Source organism: Callionymus lyra, chromosome 16 (genome assembly GCF_982586985.1).
Source record: "Callionymus lyra chromosome 16, fCalLyr1.hap1.1, whole genome shotgun sequence".
Lineage (NCBI taxonomy): Eukaryota > Metazoa > Chordata > Actinopteri > Syngnathiformes > Callionymidae > Callionymus > Callionymus lyra.
The window spans coordinates 19,282,659-19,297,887 of record NC_141833.1 but is presented as its reverse complement, the minus strand read 5'-3'; the positions used below and the strand labels follow the sequence as shown (position 1 = coordinate 19,297,887).

The 15,229-nt window shown below is 42.6% G+C and overlaps 1 protein-coding gene across 8 annotated transcripts in view; it reads left to right on the top strand.

The window, feature by feature from the left end:
• Positions 1–15,229, top strand: part of LOC148064090 (receptor-type tyrosine-protein phosphatase mu) — a 221,997-nt gene that overhangs the window by 80,621 nt on the left and 126,147 nt on the right. For all 8 annotated transcript variants that reach the window (XM_087810893.1, XM_087810891.1, XM_087810892.1 and 5 more), the window contains exons 4-6: positions 585–663; positions 4,689–4,804; positions 6,095–6,269. In XM_087810893.1, coding sequence (XP_087667019.1) covers positions 585–663; positions 4,689–4,804; positions 6,095–6,269 — 370 coding nt within the window. The remainder of the gene's footprint in view (positions 1–584; positions 664–4,688; positions 4,805–6,094; positions 6,270–15,229) is intronic.

The window sequence follows — 15,229 nt, the reverse complement described above, 5'->3', positions numbered from 1 at the left end:
CGGCCCTTTTCTGGACCGGTTTGACACCCCTGCCTACGGTGTGAATTGGGCCCCAACGCTGTCTCTCAACCGGCGTAGGTGGGGATTTTCTTTATTTTCTGCCTGTATTACATAAAATTGGCCCTCAAAATCCAGGAAAAAGCGTTTCAGAGTGTTACAAATTACACATTTCCTGGGGGAGGACCCCCCTACGGTACTCACGCCGTGCACAGTTCCCCCTACGCTCTGAAAAAATCCTGGTAGCAGATAAAAATAAATATACATTTGGCCGTGAACAAACAAACTAAAAAGTCATCTTTCAGAATAAAACATGTTCTACTAGCGAGTAAACAGAACATCCAGTTGAGGTAGAAACGTCAAGAGAAAACGTTGGTAAATTCCACTTCCTGCATCAAGCATAACAAATGGTCGTGACAATATTAGTTTGTCGCAAATTGCCGAGGCGAGCGAAGCGGTCGCGCTCGCCTCTCGTTCAAACGATGACACATTGCAACAACGGCGTCGAAAACCCACCATCACCCCAAGACCCCGGGTTCATTCATCGTTGTTTTTTTTTTTTTACGACTTGTCTCTCTCCTCTTCAGATTGTGTTTGAAGCCGTAACCTCGGGGCAGCGCGGCTTGCTGGCCATCAGGGACGTCGTCGTCCAGGGACACCAGTGCAGTAAGTCCTAACCCCCTCCACCCCTAACCATCTACCTCAGTCCATCACCCCCCCCACCCCCACCCCGCAACCATAAAAGAATACCATCAAACTGTCATTGTCCTTCCCATGACACCCTCCCAAATACCTGTTTTGTTGTCCTCTTCAAGGCCTGCTCGTCAAACAAAAGGGCCTTCAAAAGACGACGCCCCAATCTGGAAGTCCACCTTTCTGACCACGTCAGGATTTACGACCCGTCGGTCGCAGGACGTACGGTTATAGCTGCCGTTAAATCTGTACTCGGGGCCTGCAAACGAGGGATAAGACGACGACACTTCATCTAGAACTTTATTTTTTTTAATAGAGAGAGTGTCGCGTCCTTTGGAGAATCCGGTTCCTGGATGTGGACCATGAGCTTCTGCAGGGTTTCAACAGAATTAGCAAACGACTGCTTTACATCTGTTTGCTCTCCAGAGATTGGCACTCAACCGCTCAGATGTTGCGTCTCCTCAGCCACTTCAGAGCCAACCGGTCCTTGTCATCACAAACATATTTATGTATCTTCTCCACTTGAGCCTTGGCAGCCTCTCCGGGCTCTTCACGTCCGGAGGCCCCCGAGAAGCTAAAAAGCATTGAGCAATTAAAAGCCCCGGATCAATACGGCGCAGCTTTTCATTAATCGATTCCTGCCGCCGCTCGGATGAAGTCGCAAGCCTCGGGATCGCCAGACGCTAATGACCCGCTAACTGTCCGAAATCCCACAAATGTTCCGTCGATGGGATGGATTCCTTCGGGCCGAAAGGTGCTGAAAGTATCCGAGAGAATCAAAGTAGTCGATGCCGGAATGTGTCGACATTTTTTTTCCAGCCATCGGTGGCAGAAGAGATGGTGGCTCTAGACGTGTGTTGATACAGGACATCGGGTTGTGACACAAGTTGGATTAATCGTCATAGACTCACGGTCTATAGACGTCCAACCAACACAAGTGCTTCCTCACAATATTAGGGAGACAATTGGTTTCTGGAGACACAGTTGTGTCGTTGGCAGGGCGACAATCTAACAGCAGGAAGGTTTGTTTCCAGCTCGTGCTCGTCTCGTCCCATATGTGTGAAGTTTGGGTGACTTAGGTCAGTCTGTCAAACTGAGCCTGAGAAACCTGGGTGTTGTATTTGATAAAGACATGTCTCTTGTTCGACACAGCAGAAAACTAACCAGAAACTGTTTCCTTCAACTGAGAAAAATCTCTAAACTTAGGAAAATGTTGTCAGAACATGATCTGGATCTTGTAATCCATGCGTTTGTTTCTTCTCGTCTGGACTATTGTAACAGTTTGTTTTCATGTCTTAACAAGAAGGATCTGTCTCGTTTGCAGTTGATTCAGAACTCTGCAGCGAGAATTCTGACCCGCTCTAGTAGAAGAACTCACATTTCTCCGATCCTTAAAACTCTTCACTGGCTTCCAGTTTCTTTCAGGATCAACTTTAAAATTCTGGTTCTTACTTTCAGATCTATTCATGGTCAGACTCCTCCTTACATCACTGATCTGATCCAGCCTTACACCCCAGCTCGGGCTCTGAGGTCTGTGGATCAAAATCTACTTATGGTTCCATGCACACGACTCAGGACCAGAGGAGAGAAATCTTTTCAGGCTGTTGCTCCTAAGCTTTGGAACGATCTTCTCTCTCTTTGTGTTTGATGATCTACTGACTCCTTCAAGAAACATCTTAAGACGTTTCTATTTGTTCAGGCTTTTCCTTGATTTTCTGGAACTCCTGTGTTGTTCTCAGTATTATCTTGATCTTTAAAGTATATACTTTTTTGAGTTTTGTTTTGATTGTTAAAGCGCTTTGTGACCCTGGTCTGGAAAAGCGCTATATAAATAAATATTACTTACTTACTTACTTACTTTTGTTAATATTTATCTTTCCCTCAAACTGTTTGTTTCTTAGTTCCATCCGTATTGTCCCTCATGACCGTCACTGTATCTAATATGGACCCAAAAAGGCCCCTGGTTTATCCCGTTGATGGTTCCCAGTCCAGCCTCCGGACAGTCTCTCATAATATTGTATTTAAGGAACCGTATCCAATAACTTTTATCTTCATTTGAATGTGTAATTTACATTTTCTTCCACTGTGACCCCACAACAGTGCCGGTTCCCCGTGTGGCCCCTGCGGAAGTTTAATTGCCACCTCGCTCATAAAAATCCAAGTTTTAATGATGAAAGTGATAGAATTAGCTTTTTTTTTTTTTATTCCTGGTCTTGAGAGATTTGAGTGTTTGCTATCAAGGTCGCTCGCTTGAGTTGCCCTATTTCTCCACGTTAGACGAGTCGGACTAATCAGGAACGTTCTCGATGTGGATGGTAATGAGCGAGGAAGCAGGAATAATGTTTTTTTTTTGGGGGAGAAGTGATCTCGTCGCAGATGAAGACAAGAGCGAGGGAGAGTTTTTTTGGGGGGGTAAAGTGAAGCGACTGCCTCCGGTGCCTCGTTTTGAAGGATTTAAGGTGGACGCCGGCTCGCTAAATGGATCTGACCTTCGGGCGAATCCAGAGAGGAAATAAAGTGCAGCAGCCGTTCAAGGCTACTTCGCTGAAACATCCAGTTTTACATTAGATCCCGGCACAAAGTGGCCATTTAGCCCAGAACATATTTCTTACTTTTGAAAAAGAAAATCTTTTTTTTTTTGCTGCATCTCTACTGTCTGAACGTGGTGATGATCGAGAGGAAGCGGCGCCCAAGCTCACACTCATGCGAACGTCTGTCACCAGAAGGAAACCAGTTGGAAAATAGGTTTAAAAAGCTTATTATAAAGATATTTCCGTTGTTTTCTACTTTTCTATCTTCATTTCACACACTTCCTGTCCAGTTCTTGAGTCGGAACTACATCCTCCGACTCATCTACACGTGTAGGACTCACTGCTTCCTGTCTTAACAAACGTCTATTTGGAAGAAAACATCTCACGAATCTAAATCACTTCCTCTCCACCAAGAGTGCCTCGACTAAAAATGGCTGATGATTTCATTCATGTGTCCTCTTAACAAGTCCATGAGTTTGAGTCACTTCCTGTCAAACCACTCCATTGTCAACTCTTGCATCTCTACTGTCTGAACGTGGTGATGATCCAGAGACACTCGAACTCGCACTCATGCGAACGTCTGTCACCAGAAGGAAACCAGTTAGAAAATAGGTTTAAAAAGATTATAATAAAGATATTTCTGTTGTTTTCTACTTTTCTATCTTCGTTTCACACACTTCCTGTCCAGTTCTTGAGTCGAAACTACATCCTATGACTCATCTACACGTGTAGGACTCACTGCTTCCTGTCTAAAAAAACGTCTATTTGGCAGAAAAAATCTCACGAATCTAAATCACTTCCTGTCCACCAAGAGTGCCTCGACTAAAAATGGACGATGATTTCATTCTCGTGTCCTCTTAACAAGTCCATGAGTTTGAGTCACTTCCTGTCAAACCACTCCATTGCGAACTCTTGCATCTCTACTGTCTGAACGTGGTGATGATCCAGAGACACTCGAACTCGCACTCATGCGAACGTCTGTCACCAGAAGGAAACCAGTTAGAAAATAGGTTTAAAAAGATTATTATAAAGATATTTCCGTTGTTTTCTACTTTTCACTCTTCGTTTCACACACTTCCTGTCCAGTTCTTGAGTCGGAACTACATCCTCCGACTCATCTACACGTGTAGGACTCACTGCTTCCTGTCTTAAAAAACATCTATTTGGAAGAAAACATCTCACGAATCTAAGTGAATCTAGTCGAGTGCCTCGAATAAAAATGGACGATGATTTCATTCATGTGTCGTCTTAACAAGTCCATGAGTTTGAGTCACTTCCTGTCAAACCACTCCATCGTGAACTCTTTTCTTGACCTCAGTTGCCGACTCCACGTTAATGTTGAGTCAAGATCTCAATCGTAACCATGAGATATTCTGTTCTTCTGGACTTGATCCTCAGTAGAAGCTGGTGTGGTGTCGGTAGCAGGACATGATGGATTAATAATCGATCTCTCTCTTCCTCTCTCAGTGAACACTCCTCATTTCCTGACCATCAAAGGCGTGGAGGTCAACGCCGGGCAGACGGCGTCCTTCCACTGCACCGTCAACGGACGCAAGAGGGACAATTTCCGCCTCTGGCTCCAGGTGAGATCGACGAGCTCGGATAATTCTTTGTGATAGAACGATCTCATGTGGTGGTGTAAGTGTGTGTTAAATAGACGTGTGACACTATTGTATCATCAGTGTGTGTTTGTACAAAACGACCTTTTCATTAAAATATTGACATTAGAAAATGATCTTAAGCCCCGCCCACTTCCTGGAGATGAACATCGTGTTGGCCGTAACCACGCCCACTCTGCTGTGATTGGTCAAACATTAGGTTTTTTTCACCGCGTGTCATCGATCCCTGGAAGTCTCCACCGCCGAGGGACTCATTGTATGAACAAAGCGGGGCGTGATTACAGCTGGCTGGAGGAGGAGTGAAGCCATTATTACTTCATGATGGACTCTCGTAACCTCTCGTTCGCCCAGATTTCAGAGCAACTTTGTAAAGTAATAAGTTGAAAACATGGTCATGATGAGGAACTCACTGCGTCTTGGAGAGAAAGATTTTAAACATTTCAAACATGTCTGGAGAATTTATATGTCAGTTGACCTTTAACTTTGCTTATAAAGTTACGAAAAATCACATTAGAGAGCAGTGGGTGTGGAAGAGGAGGTGAAAATGGGGATAGTTCTGGATTCTCCTTTGGATCTGGGATGCTTGTCATGGGGGATCAGTCCGTAAAGTTCTTAGCTCAGGCTCTTAAGACCTTGGTCCCTGCCTCAAAAAACCCGCTCTCAAAAAAAAAACAACCCGTCACGACTTTAATAATTCGCTGTGAAATCCGAAAATTCGAGCGTCGCCCTTTTCTGGAAATTGCTCCATTGTGCCTCTTTAGTTTGAGATTAACCTGCCTGGCACATCGGAGTGGCGTCTTTTGTGCGAGGAGGAGGAGGCGGAGGATTAGAGTTTGTTCGGGAGACTCTGAAGGGAACCCGACCTTGCTCCGGCGCCGTCACACGGGTGATGGGTTGCGAGCGCGTCGGCGGGCGAAAAGGTCCGGCGCCAGGTACTCCATCATTTTAACAAACACTTCCTCATTAGCACCCGAGCCGCAAAAACAAACATTAAGTGAAATCCCCCGTCGTCGCTAATGAAGAAATATTTCTAATGAACAAATGTCCCCCATCTGCCTGCTGTGAGGGGCCGACAGCTGGGGAGAGACCGCCGCTGTGTGTGTGTCCGTGTGTGTGTGTGCGTGATGGATGTTGTCGCCACCGAGGGACTGGAAGCAACACAAACAACGAGTTCGTGTCTGAACGAGCACAAGGTCGAGTTGCTTTTTTCGAGAGAAAATGACGCGAGTCTCGCCCGTTGTGTTCCCGGAACAGGGCATGGGAGGCCGCGAGGCTCCGATGAAGGCCACCAAACCCTGGAACAACCGTCGCTTCATCGGAACGTTCGACGTGGAGAACACCACCAAGGGCGACTCGGGACGCTACCGATGCATCGTGCACTCGGACAAAGGCGTGGGCGTGTCCAACTACGGCGAGCTCACCATCAAACGTGAGTCGAAAAACTCTGGTTTTTGTCTTTTTTATTGAATGTTCTTGGATTTTGAGCCAAAGGTCAAAGTAAGATCATGTACAAATGGTTCTAATATCTCACTAACATATGTATTTATCATTAATTTATATTTCAACATAACACTTTCCCCATTTTTTTGTGTATATATTAATCCATTTAACCATTTTTGAGTTGAACAACACAACAGCAAATGCAAACAACACTAAACCCCAGCAAAAAAAAACAACTACACAACAGGATTTGCAACCATGACTTCAATTAAATACATCACTCAAAGAAAAACAACACAATTACTAAGCAAAGCTCAATGAAATGAATTCCACAATTCCCCAAAACATAAATACACAACATAAAATGCAAACAACACAAAGCAAACCTCTACAATTACTATAGAAAACTACACAATACTCGATCGAAAACACACAACGTCATCACAATTAAAAAGAAGACCCGTAACAATTATACACAACTAGCTTGTTACACCAACGAAGAACTAGAATCGCAAAGAAAACAAAATTTTATACACAACATAAAATGCACAAAGCAAACCTGCACAATTTCTACAGACAACTACACAACTCGATTAAGTACACGTACACAATGTCATCACAACTGCATTGTAAAAACATAAAACGTACAACAACAACAAGCCAGCATTATACAAAACAAATAATATGGGTAAGAAAACCACACGATTCCTACACAATACTTGATCAAGAACACACAATAATCACACTAAAGAAAACAAATCATATTGGTAAAAAAAAAACATTTCTATGGAAAACTACACAACTTGATAAAGCACACACAACGTTATCACAACCAGAAATAACAAAACAACTCAACACAAAACACAATTGCATTGTAACAACAGGGATGGCATCACAAATATTGGTAAAAAAACTAAAACACTCATAATTCCTACAAACTACACAATACCATCAACAACACACAAAGTGATACAAATTAGAGATAGGATAACTACAAACAACATAATACACAACTGCAGTGATGACAATGAAGAGCTAGCATCACAAAGCAAGCAACACTAATCATCATCAAAAAACCCACACAATTTCTGCAGAAAACTACACATCTCGATCAAGCACACACAACGTTATCACAACCAAGAAGAAGAGTACAACACAACATAGTACACAACTGCATTGTAACAACAACAACAACAACAATGAGTTGGCATAACAAAGCAAAAAAACACAACGCATATTGGTAAAAAACAAAAAACACCACAATTCCTACCAAAACTACACAGTAATCTAACAACAACACACAACATCATCAAAGCTGCATCGTAACAACAACAACAATGACACAAATGATTAAAAAAAAAAACCACACAATTCCTTTATAAAACTACACAATGCCAGACCAAGAACATACAACGTCATCACAACTGCATTGTAACAACAACAACAATGACACAAATGATAAAAATAAAAAAAACACACAATTCCTTTATAAAACTACACATTGCCAGACCAAGAACACACAACGTCATCACAACTGCATTGTAACAACAACAACAACAGCGAAAAACTAGCATCACACAAAAACAAATCCTACAGGTGAAAACACTCACAACTCTTGCAGCAAACTACACAGCACTCGATCGAGGACACACAACAACCAACAAAGAAGCAAACAAATCAACATAATACACAACTACATTGTGCGACAACAATGATCTCGCGACACAAAGCGACCCACGACAGAATGAAAGCAAAAAAAGTGACACTAAAAAAAAAAAAAGAAAGGTTACTACACAACAGTTGTGCGGCCACTGAAAACCTCTCGGGTTTCTTCTTTGTGTGCGACCGAAGTGGGACAACGGTTGTGTGCGTCGACAAACAGGAAGTGCCGCGAGCTCGTCCTCCGAGGCGTCGCCGCTTGTTTATGGCTAATCGAGAAGAATTGTGTGTTTGCGTGTCCTTGAGCCTTAAAGACGACAAAGGCGACGCACACGTGGTTTTACTGTAACCTCCTCGATATTTGACTCCTGCAGTCATTTGATAACAATTTATGGACTCTTGTGAAACTAAATCCTGCAAGGCCTCACTTTCCCGCAGCCCTGTAGTCGGCTAATGGCCTTCTATATTTCTTCACCTCAATTTTCTCCCCGCGCTCTCCATTGAATTTACTGCCTCCTTCTCTTTCTTTTTTTTTTTTCCTCTTTGCTTCTTTGTCTCCGAGCTTTACGTGATTGATAGGTTTAATCCCGGCTGTCCGGATCGAGCGCTGTCAATCATGCGAGAATGGCCGAGCGCCGACACTGAAGAGGGAGATAAAGTCTCGGGGCTTGAGTGTATCAGCGGCGCTCGCTCGCGGACTCGGGGAAAAAATTTACCGACGCTCCCTGAGGCTCTGAAAAGCAAACGGCTGAATGTCATTCCGAGGGCTGCGGCGGTTAATATTCTGCTTTTTTTACCCTTTTTTATTAAACCGAAAGAGAGGGAGAGATAACACAATGTGACCCTTGGGTTGTTTTTTAGCTGGGTTAGCTTAGCAATGCTAGCTAGTGACCCTTAGTTTATCTTTTAATTCGGTTAGCTTAGCAATGCAAGCTAGTGATCCTTTATTTGTCTTGTAGTTTGGTTAGCTTAGCAATGCTAGCTAGTGACCCTAAGTTTGTCTTTTAGCTCGGTTAGCTTAGCTATGCCAGCTAGTGACCCTTAGTTTGTCTTTTAATTCGGTTAGCTAAGCAATGCTAGCAAGTGATCCTTAATTTGTCTTGTAGTTTGGTTAGCTTTGCAATGCTAGCTAGTGACCCTTAGTTTGTATTTTAGCTCAGTAAGCTTAGCAATGCCAGCTAGTGACCCTTGGTTTGTCTTGTAGCTTGGTTAGCTTAGCAATGCGAGCTAGTGACCCTTAGTTTGTCGTTTAGCCTGGTAAGCTTAGCAACGCTAGCTATTGACCCTTAGTTTGTCTTGTAGTTAGGTTAGCTTAGCAATGCTAGCTAGTGACCCTTAGTTTGTCTTTTAGCCCGGTAAGCTTAGCAATGCTAGCTTGTGACCCTTAGTTTGTCTTTTAGCTCGGTAAGCTTAGCAATGCTAGTTAGTGACCCTTAGTTTGTCTTTTAAATCTGTTAGCTTAGCAATGCTAGCTTGTGACCCTTAGTTTGTCTTGTAGCTCGGTTAGCTTAGCAATGCTAGCTAGTAACCCTTATTTGTCTTTTAATTCGGTTAGCCTAGCAATGCTAGCTAGTGACCCTTAGTTTGTCTTTTAATTCGGTTAGCTTACCAATGCTAGCTATTGACCCTTAGTTTGTCTTTTGGCTTGGTAAGCTTAGCAATACTAGCTAGTGACCCTTGGTTTGTCTTTTTGGTCATATGGGTTGGAAATCCACACAATTCCTATCGAAAACTACACAATACTTGATCAAGAACACATAGTGTCGTCACAATTGAAAAGAAGATAATAACATAATACACAACTGCATTTGAACAACGACAACGAAGAGCTAACATGACAAAGCAAACAAAACAAATCATATTGGCCAAACAAATTACACACAATTTATAAGGAAAACTACACAACTTTATCAAGCACACAAAACGTTATCACAACCAAAAAGAACAACAAGTAACAAAAAAATGAAAACTGAATAGCTGGCAAAACAAAGCATATTTGTAAAAAATGAACACACACAATTCCAATTGCAAACTACACAATACTCGCTCAACAACACGCAAAGTCATCCAAATTAAAGAGAAGATGACTACAAACCACATAATACACAAGTGCATTGTAACAACAACAACAACGAAGAGCTAGCTTTATAAACATTATATCTGATTATATTGTGATGAACACATCAACACATTGTGTGTGTAAATGTTAATTAGTGTACTTGTGTAAGTGAAAGTATTTTCCATGTGACAAACATCACAACACAAAGAACTCCTGAGTTATGATCATAATCTCAGGTTCTATGAACCTCGGGGGTAAACCAATAGGTTAGAGGGCGAGCACCAAATGAAGTAGAACTAGCCGCATGACAAAGCAACACATCGTTTACATAGAAGGAAGCAGATATACAACAGATAGCATTACATATGAACCCACAATACAACACAACTCAAAGAGAGTAACACAACTGAACGAGTCGTCGCCCTGTCACACCCACTATCTGTTTTTTGTTTTTGTCGACACTTTTTTAATCTACATTAGCGAGTTAGCTCTGATTCTTGGCTCCATCGTTTTCCTTCTGTTTGGAGGATTTCCCGGCGAACGAGGAGCAGAAAGGAGTCTGAGTCGTCAGAGCTTCACCTTAAAAAGACACTGATATCTGGTCTTATCGCCGCAGTCGTAAAACAAGTGCTTAACCTCCTCGTCGAGTGCCTCCATCGTAAATCCTGCTTAAACGCGTGTTTCAGATTCACTCGCCGGGAGACTGACCACCATTCTGTGGATTATGAGCCTTCAATAGTCGGACACACCTCCCTCCTCCCTCCTCCCTCCTCATCCTCCTCCTCCCTCACCCTCCTCACCCTCCTCACCCTCCTCACCCTCCTCACCCCCTCACCCCTCCTCACCCTCCTCACCTCCCTCACCCTTCTCACCCTCCTCCTCCTCACCCTCCTCACCCTCACCCTCCTCACCCTCCTCACCCTCCTCACCCCCTCACCCCTCCTCACCCTCCTCACCTCCCTCACCCTTCTCACCCTCCTCCTCCTCCTCCTCCTCACCCTCCTCACCCTCCTCACCCTCATCCTCCTAACCATCCTCACACCTCCTCACCCTCCTCACCCCTCCTCACCCTCATCCTCCTAACCATCCTCACACCTCCTCACCCTCCTCACCCCTCCTCACCCTCCTCACCCTCCTCATCCTCCTCACCCTCCTCACCTTCCTCATCTTCCTCACCCCCTCACCCCTCCTCACCCTCCTCCCTCCTCATCCTCCTCACCCTCCTCACCCTCCTCACCCTCCTCACCCCTCCTCATCCTCCTCATCCTCCTCACCCTCCTCACCCTCCTCACCCCTCCTCCCCCTCCTCCCCCTCCTCACCCTCCTCACCCTCCTCACCCCTCCTCACCCTCCTCACCCTCCTCAGCCTACTCACCCTCCTCACCCCTCCTCCCCCTCCTCCCCCTCCTCACCCTCCTCACCCCTCCTCCCCCTCCTCCCCCTCCTCACCCTCCTCCCCCTCCTCCCCCTCCTCACCCTCACCCTCCTCCCCCTCCTCCCCCTCCTCCCCCTCGACATGAGGAGAGTGAATGCTTGATCATCTCTGATCATCGCTCCAGTGTTCAATCACATTTGTGCGTTCGCCCAAAAATCCACTCAAGTTGGAAGGTTGTTCCAAAAATAAAACTCCAGAGACGCGTCACTCCTGATGTCCAGACTTTTATTTTGTAGTCTCGTCATGTCTCGAGCGCGACAGGAAATGCTGATTTTTTTTTTTTTAGCGAGTTTTTATTAAACCCAGTCGGAACAAAATGAAAAACTCAAATCATGGTACAAATGACTATTACTTACTTACTTACAGTTAAAAACAACAACTAAAATTGAAAAAATTAACGTGTAAAAAAAAAAGTTGACATTTTTTAATAAAACTGAAAAATGTCTTCATTAAAAATAAAACTGGTTGATATGAAAAAAGTTTATATATGGAAACCAAAGAAAATGTATTTTAGGAAAAGAAAATAATTTTCACGTGAAAGAACATTTCATCTACATGAACTACAAAAATGTACTTTAAGAAAAGAAACTTGACGTGGAAAAAAATTTGTTCTACATGGGATATAAAATAAAAATAAAAAAAAAACACCAACATGACATCACAGATGAACCTTATGAAAAATGATTTTATCAAAGGGAACAAAAGGTATAATTTAATAAAAGGAACCTGACATGGAAAATTATCTTTCAGGAACTACAAAAAAAAACAAATTTCAAGAAAAGACACATTACTTACTTAAATAGAAAAGTAACCTGAATTAATCTTCTTTTAACTTTATTTTCTTCTCTTATCTCTTATCTTTGTATTGTTTTATTTTTGTTGCGTTATTTCCTTTGATCTTTGTTCTTTATATTTCATTTTGTCATCACTTTTTATTTGCAATTTGTTCTCTGTGAAATGGAAACCCAATTTATTCATGAAGTCTATCCATCCATCCAACCATATATCCATCCATTCTTCCATCATCCATCCAACCATATATCCATCCATTCTTCCATCCATCCATCCATCCATCCATCCATCCATCCATCCATCCATCCATCCATCCATCCATCCATCCATCCATCCATCCATCCATCCATCCATCCATCCATCCATCCATCCATCCATCCATCCATCCATCCATCCATCCAACCATATATCCATCCATCCATCCATCCATCCATCCATCCATCCATCCATCCATCCATCCATCCATCCATCCATCCATCCATCCATCCATCCAACCATCCATCCATCCATCCATCCATCCATCCATCCATCCATCCATCCATCCATCCATCCATCCATCCATCCATCCATCCAACCATATATCCATCCATCCATCCATCCATCCATCCATCCATCCATCCATCCATCCATCCATCCATCCATCCATCCATCCATCCATCCATCCATCCATCCATCCATCCATCCATCCATCCATCCATCCATCCATCCATCCATCCATCCATCCATCCATCCATCCATCCATCCATCCATCCATCCATCCATCCATCCATCCATCCATCCATCCATCCATCCATCCATCCATCCATCCATCCATCCATCCATCCATCCATCCATCCATCCATCCATCCATCCATCCATCCATCCATCCATCCATCCATCCATCCATAAGAACAACAATAATGTCTTGAGAAGAAAACTTGAGGTAGAATATTTGGATCTACAAGGAACTACAAAAATGTCTTCTAAGCAAAGAAACATATTAGCCGCGTCAGCGCTAACAAGCTAAATCTGGCTCTAGTTCCTGGTCTCACTCCTCGTGCGACGAAAGGATCAATTCCTGGCGAGGCTGTAATTAGACGACGTCGCGTCTTAACGAGCCGCCGTGACGACCGGAGGCCGAGGACTTATCAGCCGCTAATCTGAGAGCGGAACAAAATGGCGGCTCTCACTATTGACCCGAGCGCGGCGAGCGGCGAGCAGTGGAGGGATGACCTGTCGGCAGCACGTCCGGCTCTCGATTGGTCAGCTGGTTTGGGTCATGTGATCTGCTGTTGCTGGATGGTGTCGTTAAACTATCGCTTGTTGCTAACGCTAATCATGCTAATACGCTAAGTTGTGCTAACGTGGTGAAAAAAGGCCAAATAATAAAAAGTAAACTAGTAACAATGTGTCACTGAAAGAGAAAATAAGATTAAAAAAAACAATTGAATAAAAACATATTCAATGATCCAAAAATATTGAAAATATATAATTTATATATATAATATATAAGTTGAAAAATTTCAGATAAATATATATAAAGAGAGAATAAAGAGCCTGTTACGAAGCTAAATATCTTAAAATACACTAAGATAAAATATATAGAAAAATAAGTATATTTTAAAAAACACTATTATGCATGTATAAAAAAGCATTATTGCTACAATTTATTTAATAAAATATGAACAAAAATATATGTATTTGTAAACACATGTTTTGATATGAAAAAAAAGATACAGGATTTTAAGTAAATAAAACTTGAAAAAAAAGACACAATAACACAACAAAAACACAGCGTAATTTAAACACACAAAAAAACAAAAAAACAAATGCAAACTCTCACAGCAGGAATTGAACTTGTGACAGACGTCCTCTCGGTGCTGCTCAGCATCTGCTGCTGGTCCTCCAGTGAAGGAGTCAGAACCCACGCAGCTGTTCATCAGAACCACTGGCTGCTGGGTCAACATCTGCTCACTTGAACCCACTTCATATGTCGCCCCGATCTCCTGCCGGCGCCGGTTCGAGTCCCGCCGCGCCCGTCATCCATCCCCGGAAGTCTCCACCTCTGAGGGACTCGTTGTATAAACAAAGCGGGGCGTGATTACAGCTGGCTGGAGGAGGAGTGAAGGCATTATTATTACGTCATAATGGACTCTCGTAACCTCTCGTTCGCCCAGATTTCAGAGCAACTTTATAAAGTAATACGTTTAAAACATGGTCATGATGAGGAACTTACTGCGTCTTGGAGAAGAAGAACATTTACTACATGTCAGGAGAGTTGGAGTTTGACATTAGTTGACCTTTAATGATGTTAATATACAAAAATTGACACTTGAATTCATTTTTTATAGGGAAAAAAAATAGATTTGTGTATCTTATTGTGAGATTAGTGTATCGCTACAGACCAATGTTCACAAAAATTACTACAAATTCATTATATCAAGAGATATTTACACATATAAAATATTATTTTAATAAATAGAAAATAATTGTGTATATTTATAAAAAATAGGCACAATAATGGATAAAATAATGATACATATATTAACAAAATGAACATTAGTACACATGGAAACGTGCAGAAGTAGTGTAAGGAGTTTTTATTTGTTCAGGATTTTCCTTGATTTTCTGGAACTCCTGTTGTGTTATCAGTTTTATCTTGATCTTTAAAGTATATACTTTATTGAATATTTTGATTGTTTAAGCGCTTTGTGACCCTGGTCTGGAAAAGCGCTATACAAATAAAAATCACTTACTTACTTACTTATAAACACTTAATAAAACAGTCATTATTTAGTCAAGAAGGAGCGACAGAATCTTTTCTTCCTGCATCGTGGATGAACAAAAACTTAAAAAGATATTGTAGTTTCTGCGTGTATAACTTAGAAACACCTTCGTGACCAGGTAGTTAACCGGACCCGAGTGCTCGGCAGCCGAAGGATCAGATCCGTCAAAAGAATCCCCAGATTTGCGCGGCTACAGCTCCGGGATCAGCCGGTTCGCTCCAGGTGATGTTTGACACCAA